This window comes from Spermophilus citellus (assembly GCF_964194105.1).
Source record: "Spermophilus citellus genome assembly, chromosome: 18".
NCBI classification, from domain to species: Eukaryota; Metazoa; Chordata; class Mammalia; order Rodentia; family Sciuridae; genus Spermophilus; species Spermophilus citellus.
The window spans coordinates 3,281,494-3,292,884 of record NC_138200.1 but is presented as its reverse complement, the minus strand read 5'-3'; the positions used below and the strand labels follow the sequence as shown (position 1 = coordinate 3,292,884).

Sequence of the window (11,391 nt, the reverse complement as noted above, 5' to 3'; positions counted from 1 at the left end):
TGCGGAAGTCGAACTCTGCTCAGTGCTGAGGGCTCCCTAAACCTGGAGGGATGAGCCCTCTGCAGAAGGCCACGGGCGCAGGCATGGTCCTGGGTGGGGCCCTTGTGACAGGGGTGGAGGGCACTACACCTCCCACCAAACCTGCTGCTCCTGGTGCCCAGTGGCCGACTCCTCCCACAGTCCATTATCTCAGAGGAGCACGTGGACAGCACAGAGAGGGAGAAGCTCCCCCTTCAAAGCCCTGTGGGGCCTAGTGAGGCTTTGGGCTCCTGAGGTCCCAGCTACTCAGAGGCTCAGGAGCCCAGGGATGTCTCGAGTCCAGGAGGCCAGTCTGGGCAGCACAAGAGTCCTGCCTCAACAACAAGCAAACCCTCAGCAGATACAGTGTGAAGGGCAGAGACCAGCTGCTGTCCCACTGGGTGGGGCTGGGTGACCGCTCCCCGTGTTGAGGTCCTGGTGTCCACCAAGGCCCTGACAAAGACACGCCTCGAGAACCAAGTGGAACCTGAAGGCCCTGCGAGCTGTGGTCACCAAGGCACGCGCTGACGTCCGGAAGTCCTGCGTCCTGCAGAAGCACACTGGGAACCCCGTTTGTCATCTCCTGAGTCACCACCCCAGCCCTGGGGACTGCTGTGAGCACACCCACATCATCCACTTGTAATGTGCAGAGGGTGGATCTTCAGTGTTCTCACCACGGAAAGAAAAAACGAGAACGGTAGCTGTGGTGCTGTGGGTGTGTCCATGAGCTCAGTGAGGTGCCCATGTCACACCAGAGTCACATCCCAACACAGGAAATTGTCCACCCCAACCATGATCAATTTTTATTCATCATTAACATGGCAATGAGTCAGAAGAATCTTCACCATGACCTTGGTTCCTCCCAGAGTGGACAGGCCTCAGCGTGGGTTGCTCCTTCACTTTCTCCATGGACGGTTACATTAAGGAGGGCTGGGGAGGGGCAGTGGGGAGGCCTGGACCCCACCCAGCACCAGAAGAGAAGCATGAGCCAGGTCAGGCATCTCTGGGGTTTGAGAGAAGCTGCGTGAGGTCTCACCGTGGCCATTGCTCACCCCCTTTCTCGTCCTGGGCTGAGATCAGCATCATCCCCTAGAGGGGGCAGAGGTAGGACGGGGCAGCTGCTGGGTCTGGCAAGTCCTCCTGTCTCCCCTCAAGGGTTTCCAGGTCCCCCGTGATGGCCCGTGTCCCCCTTCCTCCTCATGGCCCTGTGCTGTGGGAGGACCTGGCAGGTGGTGGGCAGCGCCTTCAGGTGTCCACACTGGGGAGAGGACTCAGAAGGAAAATGTTCCTGGAAGAGGAGCATCCATGACAACTCACATGAAAATGTAGCCATGTAGGAAAATGTCATTTTCAATCTTTGGTTCAAAATAGAGAGAAATTGTGTCTCCTTCCTGGGGAGGAAATCCTGGGCCACCTTCAGGCAGCCAGCAGGGCACTGGGTGGACAGGCGGCTGGTTGGGCCTGGGACCATCCCAGAGGCCGAGGGCCAGGTGGGGGCTCCTGTGGGCAGAGCTGTGTGCTGCAGGGGACCAGCCGGGTCAGGGGTTTTCTTGAGAATCCCAATGAGGGGAACAGGGTTTCCAAGGTGGTGTCCTCTCAGGTGTGAGGCCCTCTCTGTCCTGTACCATCTCTGAGCAGCACTGCAGGGGGGCTGCTGTGGAGTCCCCAGGCCGACCTCACCCAGGACGTGGCTGCAGCTGGCTGTCCCCTTCCTCAGGGCGTCTCAGCTCCTGCGCTCAGACTCTCCACCGTCCTGCTCACGTGGGCAGCAGGGCCACCCCGTCCTGAGTTTCCACCTTGGCAGCTGATGGGGGCACAGGACCCGCCAGCCACGCCCCCTGGATGAGGTCCCACAGGGTCGCCTGGATGGTGTGGCCTGTGGGCAGGACAGAGGGTCCCTCGGGGCTGGACAGGTCACAGGGGCCCCTTAAGCCCAGCTGGGTGTTGGTCCTCTGCACCCTGAGAGGGAATCTCCTGCTGCTCCTCTCTCCGGGGCTCTGGCTGGTGGCGATGGCCCAGAATCAGGAGCTGCTAAGAACAGGGAGGGCAGAGGAAGGGGCAGCTGGGGGTGGGGACCCTCTGTCCTGCTCGTGCAGGTGACCTCGCCACCTTCTCAGGAGGGCCTGTGTGGCCTGGCTGACCTCACGCCCCCCTGAGGCTGGGCAGCCGTGGCCCCTGCCCTTCGTTCTTCTTAGGACAGTCTCGGGGACACTATGAAGGTGGTGCTAGGAGGGAAGATCAGGGCATGAAGTGCCCACATGAACAACCAGAGAGATCCCAAATGAAAACCTAATGATTCATCAAATACCCCTCGAAGCTCAGGGACAGACTACTTCCAACATCAGTATGAGACAGGAAACAATAAGGTTTGACCCAAAATGAAGGAAATAGACAATTAAACAAATTCAAAGCATCAATGCAACAAAGAGTCAGTTCTTCCTAAAGGTCAGCAAGACTGAGAAACCCCTAGCCAGACTGACCAAAAGAAGGGCAAGGCAGACCAAAGGACACTGAAGGAAAAGGAGGTGTCACCACAGACACAGCTGGAATCCAGAGGTCACTGGAGATTACTGAGACCTTGTATTCTAATAAACAGGAAAAGACAGAAGGTACATACGTATTTCTAAACACATTTGACCTATCAAAATGGATCCCAATGATACAGAAATCTTAAAAAACAAATATATGGTGAAGCAATTTAGCAAAAACCTTCCAACAAAGAAAAGGCCAGGACCAAATATATTCTCAGCTGATTTTCCACCAGACCTTTAAAGAAGAATCAAGGCAAAATTCCTCAAATATTCTGTGAAACAGAGAGAAAGAGAGCACTCCCAAACTTATTCAGGAGCCAGTATCACCCTGATAACAAAACCAGATAAAGACACATGAAGAAAACAAAATTACAGACCAATATCCCTGATGACCATAGATGACAAACCTCATAATAAAATAATAGCAACCCACCTTCAAAACACTTTAGGAAGACTGCATACCATGATCAAGTTAGAGTCGCCCCAGGGATGCAAGGTTGGTTCAACATACACAAATCAGAAAATGAAATTCATAACACAAATAAAACCAAGGGAAAAATCACACAATTCTCCAGATAGAGCAGAAAATGCCCTGGACGAAATTCAGCCACATGTTCACGTTAGAAACAGTGAAGGGGGCTGGGTGTGGGGCTCAGTGGTAGAGCACTTGCCTAGCAGGCACGAGGCCCCGGGTTCAGTCTCCAGCACTGCAAATAACAAGCAAAAAGACACGGATGAAGCTGCGGACAGAAGGAACTCGCCTGAGCATCATGAAATCTGTATGTGACAAACCCAAAGTCCACATCATGCTGAGCAGAGGGAAACTGAAAGCATTTCCTCTGAGATCAGAAAGAAGAAAGGATCTCCATTCTCACCACACCTGTGCAATACAGTTCTTGAAACTGTAGCCAGAGAAATCAGGCAAGAAAAGGAAATTAAAGGGATACAAATAGAAGAAGAAGGAGTCCAAATATCTTTGTTTACTTTTGACATAATCTTATACCTAAAGGAACCAAAACACTGCCCCAGAAGACTTCTAGATCCGATACAGAGAATGTGACAAAATCTTTGCCAGCTTCTCTTTCAATAGGAAATAAATAAAAACAATATTAAATAACTGAAAAAATATAACACCCGAAAAAGTAATAACTTACTCATGTAAGTTATTATAACTTACTCAATGTCCCAGCAGCCGAGGCCTCCCTCTGTCACTGTGGGAAGAGGAAGGGAGGCAGCGACGTCTTCCTCTTTCTGTGGGATATGATGTAGACACCCCAGAGGGGCCCAGCCAGCACATCCTGTCCCCTGTGTCCTCTGTGGGGCCCAGCTCCAGACAGGGAGGCTGCAGGAGCCTGAGCCATGGCCCCTTGCTCCATTGCCCTCCTGGCCCTTGGTGAGTCCTGGAAGGTGGGGACTGGATGGGGGGAGGTGACAGGGCAGGAACAGGTCCCTTCCCTGCACAGGCCTGAGCCCAGCCAACCCAGCAGTCTCTGTGTCCTCCCCCGGGGCTGCCCCTCACCTCTGCCCAGGCTCAGTGTGACCAGGAGCACTGGGTCCTAGAGGCAGACACCTGGTTTGGGGACAGGCCCAGCCTTGGGAAGGACTGGGCAGCAGAGAGCCTCTTGGAAGGGGACCTGGAGGTCTCGCAGCCACCCCAGGGCAGGAAGAAGGCCACCCTGACCCTGGGAGCAGGTGGCCTGGGGAGCAGGGAGGCTGAGTGCCCGAGCTCCACCAGGCCCTGCTGGCCCAGCTCTGGGGGAACCGGGCGCTCTTCTCACTGGGCTTCTCTTCCAGGGCTCTGCCTGGGCCAGGCGATCCACGCACAGGAGGGTGAGTGCAGGACCCAGGGCCTCCTCCCAGGGCTGCTGTGGACAGGGGCATGTGGATCCAGGAGCCTGGGGACCTTAACAGTGTCCCACGCGTGGGCAACCCCAGTGTGGCCCTCATCAGGTCCCTGTGTCTCTGCCTGTCTCCTGTGGTTTCCTGGGCTGAGCACCGTGCTCTCCCCTGACATGGTGGCTGTGTGACTGGGGATGTGGCAGGATGCTCTGACGGCCCCCTGGGAGTGGGTTGGTGGGGTCAGCAGACCTGGCCTCTCCCACTTACCCGTGTTGGTGGAGAGCGTCCGTTCCTGCCCCTCAGCAGTTGTGCAGCCCACACCGTTACCAGCCACAGTCCCCACGCAGGCCAGTGGCTGCCCTCCAAGAGGCCCCTGGACTCCCTCCACCTCTGGCTGCAGTGTCCTGAGTGACAGGCACCTGGGCTTCTCCCACCCTGGGCCCTGTGGGTGGGGCAGGGGCCCTAAACCTGTCCTAGGTCTCAGCCAGGTGCCCCATGTCCCACGGAGCACAGTGTCACCTCCTCTGTGCCCTAATGTGCCCAGGGACACTTGTGCAGGGTCACAGCAGTGGACCTGGACAGGGTCTCCACCTGCCCGTCCTCCCTCCCCAGGAGCCTGTGTCTGTGCCTCTCCTGCAGCACACAGAGGGGCTCTGAGTGGACAGACAAGGACCAGGACTGAGGGAGATGAGGGGAGGAGATGGCCTGGGTGGGCCCAAGGGTGGGACATTCCAGTGGGCAGAGGGGTCTGAGCAGGAGGCCAGCTGTGCAGCAGGTGACCAGCCAGCAAGTGCTAACAGGCTGAGAAGGAGGGGACAGTGTAGAGGACACCCCGAGGCAGAGGCTCAGCAGAGGCCCCTGGACCTGGCCCAGGGCAGGGAGGGCTGGGCACAGACACAGCAGGGCCAGGATGTCCAGGCTCCTGGGGACCCCGAGCCAGGCAGGATGCACCTGGGGTCCGGTCCTCCTCACCAGGTGGGAGAGCAGCTGCCACAGCAGGGAGGATGGGCACAGGAGGGGACACTGGGAGGGGACAGAGGAAGGGGACACAGGAAGGACACAGGGAGTGGACAGAGGGAGGGGACAGAGGGAGGGGACCCAGGGAGGAGGACAGAGGGAGGGGACACAGGGAGGGGGAAACAGGGAGGACACAGGGAGGGGACAGAGGGAGGGGACAGAGGAAGGGGACACAGGGAGGACACAGGGAGGGGACACAGAAAGGGGACAGAGGGAGGGGACACAGGGAGGACAGAGGGAGGGGACACAGGGAGGGGACAGAGGGAGGGGACCCAGGGAGGACAGAGGGAGGGGACATTACGTAGGGAAATAGGGAGGGGACACAGGGAGGGGACACAGGGAGGGAGACCCAGGAGATGAGCCCAGGGAGAGGATGCAGGGAGGAGGATAACTGTGAAGCCACAGAGTGACCGCAGCTGCACAGATCTGTAAACTGCCCAAGAACCCTGGGCTGTGCACCTGAATTCAGTGTGTGGCTCAGCCACTCCTCCCAGTGGACACTGAGCCACTGTCTGCTTTGTCCCAGGGGCCCTGCCCAGACCCTCCATCTCTGCTGAGCCAGGCTCTGTGATCCCCCGGGGGAGGCCCGTGACCATCGTGTGCCAGGCCCCTGCTGGGTTTGAGGACTTTCGCCTGGAGAAGGAGGGAAGATCCCAGATCTGGAATAAGAAGAACAGTTCACCTTCTGAGCGAGAGGCCAGGTTCCTGTTCCCCTCCATGAGTGAGGACACTGCTGGGCGTTATCACTGCCTCTACCTAAAGTCCACGTGGTCTGAGCTCAGTGACGACTTGAGGCTGGTGCTGAGCGGGGAGGACGTCACCCAGGCCCCCACCCCAGTCCCAGCTCAGCCATCAGGTTGGTCCCCAGGTCCTGGACCCTGTCCCAGCTGCCATCCTGTCCACAGTCTACGGCCCCACCTGCCCCCAGGCCCCTCCCTCTGCACAGTGTCCCTCAGCCCTCATTCCCTGAGGTCCCTGGAGCCCTGGTCTCATGGCCACTTTGTGTGACCTGGGCACAGGTCCAGCATGGGGTGGGCATGGAGCCGGCCCTGCTGCTGGGTGGGGAGGGGTCCCCAGAGATGGCTGGGGGCAGACCCCTTCCAGAAGAGTGTCTCTTCACTCAGATGGAGGGTTCACTGTCCTCCCCACGGGGCCAGAGCCTGGGTGGCTGAGGGTGACATCTGGTGTAGTCCCCTCCCACTGGGCAGGTCACCTGGCCCAGGGTTGGCCCTGACCTGGGCTGGAAGGGGCACTGGGGAAGCTTTGGGATGTGGTGGTCCATGTCCTGTGTGTGCTCAGTCTGGTTAGTGTCCAGGAGGATCAGCCCATCCCAGAGAGGGACAGGGGCCACTGTCCATTTATAGCCAAGTCTTCTCGCCCTTCTCTGTGAATTCTGCTGTAGCCCAGACATCCTGGGGGCCAGATGCACAGTGTCCAGGGGTGGGCCAGATGCACAGTGTCCAGGGGTGGGCCAGATGCACAGTGTCCAGGGGTGGGGCCCCAGTCAGTTCTGGGGGCACTCACTAGTTTATCCTGAGGCTCTGACAGGTCCCTAGTATCCTGGGTACTTACTGGTGGCACAGTGGCCCCTAGGTGAGGTCAGTGCCCAGACCTCCTGACCCTGTGTCCTGGTGAGGCTACCCACCCTGTCTGCCCATGACCAGGACCTGCTGGTGAGTGCTGGTGGGTGCACAGCAGGATCAGCTCAGGTGCCACCTGGGTCCCCAGGTCTCCTTGCCCACCCTGGGGGTCTGCAAAGGTCACCATAATCCAGGGTACAGGAGAGGGCCCAGGCAGGAGTTAGAGGACACTGTGGGGGGTGAGGGATGGCCCACAGGAGCCCAGAGACCTCAGGTGTGTGACTCCACCTGTGCCCCAGGCAGGCACACAGGGGCTGGTGTGAAGCAGGTCAGCTCTGTAGAGACCACCGTGATCTCCACAGGTGAGCAGGCACCTGGCGGGAAGGGGCCACGACACACCCTGCACCTCTCAGGATGTGGCCCCAGGCAGGGACGTGGCTCCTGGCAGGTGACAAGGTGTGGAGTGGTCACGCAGACGCCCACCCCATCCTGTCCCCAGACCATCATGGTCACCTCTGCCTCCCTGTCCATGTGACGGGGTGGAGTGTCCCCCACTGTCTGTCCTGTTGGTCCAGCTGTCTGCGTGGATCAGTCCCACCTGCCCCCTCTGCTGTTTGCCTGGAACCTTCCAGGAGGAGGAGACCCTGTGTGGACCCTCGGTCATCCCCTCCCTGTCCCCATGCTGTGGGGACCCTGGTCCTGTCAGGGCTTCCCCCGTGTCTGTGAGGTGACGTGTCACGGTCCTGTGCACTGAGACTCCATTGGGACCTGCAGACCCAGAGCTCTGTCAATCACCAGCTCAGGAGGTCAGCTCCAGGGTGCACTGGGCTGGGGATGCACCTGGGGACCTCAGCCCCATGCACTCTGGGTCCTGCTCACTGTAGCTCAGCACTGTGTCCCCAGGTGACCCTGGGTGTTGGGGGAGGAGGGTCACCCAGTGAAGGGCCAGCAGAGTCCCTCCATCCTGCCCTAGGGACGCACACACAGGGGTCAACCACCCTGACCCCTTTCCCAAGGCCTCAGATGCTGGGGTTTGGGCTGAGAGGAGGGATGGGGACACTCAAAGGTCCAGCAGACGTCGAGCTGGATGAACTGGCAGAGCAGAGACAGCCCTGGTCCAGCCCAGTGTCACACACTGCCCTCCCATGGCTGGTTCTCACAGTGGGCTGTGGGCACCACCAGGCCCTGAGCTCCCCTCTCATCCTCATGTGGCAGAGGCTGCTCGTCCCCCGTTTTCTCCAGGTGGCCTTTTCCTTGGACTTGGAGCTGAGTTTGATCAAAGGCAGCTGTGTGTGCTCCAGTCCCCTGTCCCCAGGGCCCTCCTGTTCACTGGGAGACCTGGGAGGGACACAGGGCGCAGGGGAGGTGGGGCAGGGTGATCCCAATGACAGGACAGTCAGGAGAAGGGCTCAGGAGGCCACGCTCAGCCTAGGGGAGAGGCTGCCCAGCCCTTCACCAGCCTCTGACTCCTAGGAGTCCCTCGTGACATCAGCCCCCACCCACAGGAGTGAGCTGCCCCACAGTAGGTCACCTGGGACTCTGCATGGGGTAGTGCCCACCAGGACAGGTTCTGGCCTGGAAAGTGGGGAGTGGCTCCTATTTCAGGGCCCCGGGGTGGGTCTTGTCCACCTGCCAATGACCTGTCCTGACAGTCTGCCGTGTCCTTCTGCTTCCAGCCTCCACCCCCCAGAACTACAGGGCACTGAACTGTGTCCGCCTGGGCCTGGCTGGGCTGGTCTTGGTGGCCCTGGGGGTAATTCTGGGAGAAGCTTGGCACAGCTGGCTCAGGTCATAGAAGAGAGCCTCCTCCAGAGAGCCTGACCCCAGGGCCCAGGGGAGATGCCCACAGGACTCAGCCCATGTGGGCCCCAGGGACCCAGAGGCCACCAATGACTGTGCACTCTGGACCTGGACACTCTCCTGGGTCTGTACACGTCCTCGACCTGCACCAGGGAGCCGCGTGGACACTCCCCAGCCTCCCTCGGTGTCAGCTCCCGTGTCCCAGGATGGCCTCCACGCTGGACACCCAGCACCTGGGCCCTGGCTCCACACCTTCCTGGTCTCCGGTCCCTCTTGGTGCATGATCCTGTACCACTTCCCTGTTCATGTCCCTCCCCTCCACTGTCCTCCTCCTCCTCCTTTATTGCTCTACCAGCTCCCATGACAAGCGAGGGCCATTTCCTCAATGTCTCCGTCCTGCCTGGGTGAGGTCAGCAGTTGGGGCTTCCCTCTCTCACCTGAGCAATGACCTCCAGGATGGGATGTCTCAGCTCACCACAGGACATTTGCAGCTGCCTGCTGGGAATCAGGAACTTGTCCCCAGCCCTGCCTTTCCCAGAAAGTCTACCTGACCCCAGCCTTAGCCACACAGGCCCCAAAACATACATCCGCTTTGATGAATTGACCCCTCGTCACCCAGACTTTGTCTCCCCTGACCGTTTTGGACTGAAAGTGTTTTCTGCCTGACATGGCGTTGGTATTTCTTCTCACTTTAGGTTTCAATTTGCATGGAATCCCTCTGTCCCATCACTCTCTGCCCATGTGGGTCCTGAGAGCTACAGGGAGTCTCTGATTGGCTGTGTGTAGTTGTACCTTATGTTTCAAAGTCTCAGTATTACTGGGTGTTTTGATCAGAGAATTTAATTCATTTACATTCAATGTGATTATTATAAGAAAGAGCTTACTATGCCTATTTTGTTAATTCTTTTCTGATGTTCTTGTTCTTTCTTAGTACCACTCTTCCTCTTGTTACAAGAGGAAATTATCATGGTGATTGTGTTTGTATAAAAATACACTCATGTTTCAAGCCTTAATCTTGAGTTAAAATGCACGTCCAAAACCATGATGGCATCAGACTTTCTGAACTAGTCTGCATTTTTGCCTTTGCAGAGAGTTTGTACCTTCATCCTTTCAGTTAATGTGCAACGTTTTACTTGGAGACCTCCACCTACCATTTTTTGAAAGGCAAATAGAGTGGTGATTACTTCCTACAACTGTATTTTTCTGGAGATTCCCTCTCCCCTTCACTCCTGAAGGAAAGTCTCAATGGTGACGGCGGTCTTGTTGGCTTTCTTTCTCTCCAGCACTTTGAAGAAATCATCCCAATCTTTCCTCCCTGCAAGATTGCTGCTGAGAAACCTCTTGGCTGTCTTGCTGGGGTTCCTATGTATGGGGTGAATCGCTTCTCACTTGCTGCTTGTGGAGTTGTCTCTGACTTTGAGAGTTTGATCATGCAGCCTCTTGGTGAATATCTCTGGGTGTTTCTTCCATGTCGGGTTTTTCCCTCTTTGCACATCTGGATGTTCATTTCTCTCTCTGGGTTTGGGGATTTGTCTTCCTTATGTATTTAAATAGCTCTCTGCTCTTCTCTCTTTCTCAGCTCCTGCTAAGACTCATAGTAATTGTACCATGTCCACTTGATGGTGTCCCATAGATTTCCCTCATTCCTTTGTGTCTTTTTTCCTTTCTACCCCTGGGTCACTTCCAACGTCTTGGCTTCGCGGTCACTGGCTCTGTCTCCTACTCTGTGAAGTCTGCTGGTGAAGCTCTCTCTAGAATTTCCACTTCAGTCCCTGTGTTCTTTAACTCCAGACTGTCTCTTTGCTTCCTCTTCATGCCTTTCATTTCTTTGTTGGACTTTCTGATTTTCTGTGTGTACATAATTTTCCTGATTTTGACTGGCTTTCCTCCTGTGGCCCACTGGGCTCCTTTAGGATAATTGTTTTGATTTCCCCCAGGCAGTTTGCAGGTCTCCATTTCCTCAGGGTCAGTTCCTGGTCCATTACTCAGTTCCATGGGGGATGCCATGTGTCTCTGACTCTTCATGATTCTTAGGACCTTCACTGGTGTCTGCACATTTGAAGAAGTAGGCACACATTCCAGTCCTTAGATATAGGTTTTGTCAAGAAAACCCATTTACCAGCAAACCCACCTAGAGACTCCAGGTGGGTCTGATGGTGGGGACTTCATGTGGGTTTGCTGTTGGAGTCTCTGTGCAAACTTACCTGTCCCGGGGTCTATAGGTGGGGGCCCTAGCGTCTGGGCCGTGGACCAGCCTATTGCCACAGGATGGGCATATTGACTGATGTGTAAGTAAGTCCTTGTATCTGGGACTGTGGGCTCCTCTGAGGCCTGGATGCACAGGGGCCACCCTGGATCTCAGTGGGCCATGAGCCAAGTCTGCAGCACTGAGGGAGGCCTGCTGCATGAGTCCCTGGGGTGGACATGGAGTCTCACTCTGCAGGGCCAGTCCTGAGCCTGTGTCTCTGAGGGATGGCCAGTGAAGGGTCCAGTGGAGGTCATCTGGAGCAGGCCTGGGTCCCAGGCATTTTTTAAAGGAAAGCTTCCTAAGGCCATAGCCCTCAAGTGACAAGAGATAGGGACCCTGAGCAAGAGGAATCAGAGAA

General features: G+C 56.9%; 3 protein-coding genes across 4 annotated transcripts in view; 1 reads left to right on the top strand and 2 right to left on the bottom strand.

Moving 5' to 3' along the window:
* LOC308637577 (leukocyte immunoglobulin-like receptor subfamily B member 3) overlaps positions 1-11,391 on the bottom strand; it is a 48,168-nt gene that overhangs the window by 28,141 nt on the left and 8,636 nt on the right. The gene's annotated exons all lie outside the window — the stretch shown is intronic.
* Positions 3,824-9,692, top strand: LOC308637597 (leukocyte-associated immunoglobulin-like receptor 2). 2 transcript variants are annotated; one of them, XM_081274133.1, is made up of 4 exons: positions 3,824-3,942; positions 4,344-4,379; positions 5,932-6,261; positions 8,662-9,692. In XM_081274133.1, exons 1-4 carry the CDS (start codon positions 3,909-3,911, stop codon positions 8,778-8,780), a joined length of 519 nt encoding a protein of 172 aa, XP_081130259.1. In that variant the 5' UTR covers positions 3,824-3,908; the 3' UTR covers positions 8,781-9,692. The 2 variants fall into 2 exon arrangements, with proteins under 2 accessions (XP_081130259.1, XP_081130258.1); XM_081274132.1 differs by lacking the exon at positions 8,662-9,692 and adding an exon at positions 7,285-7,676.
* The window catches only part of LOC308637256 (leukocyte immunoglobulin-like receptor subfamily A member 6), a 38,082-nt gene continuing 32,508 nt past the window's right edge, over positions 5,818-11,391 (bottom strand). The window contains exon 9 of the mRNA XM_081273584.1: positions 5,818-5,831. The gene's annotated coding sequence lies outside the window, so the exon portion shown is untranslated. The remainder of the gene's footprint in view (positions 5,832-11,391) is intronic.

What these genes read in the sequence shown, in the direction of transcription:
- LOC308637597 (XM_081274132.1), top strand. Translation starts at nt 3,909, where the DNA reads ATGGCCCCTTGCTCCATTGCCCTCCTGGCCCTTG. An exon ending in GGCGATCCACGCACAGGAGG is followed by an intron (nt 4,380 to 5,931) that starts GTGAGTGCAGGA and finishes GCTTTGTCCCAG; the next exon opens with GGGCCCTGCCCAGACCCTCC. An exon ending in AGTCCCAGCTCAGCCATCAG is followed by an intron (nt 6,262 to 7,284) that starts GTTGGTCCCCAG and finishes CCTGTGCCCCAG; the next exon opens with GCAGGCACACAGGGGCTGGT.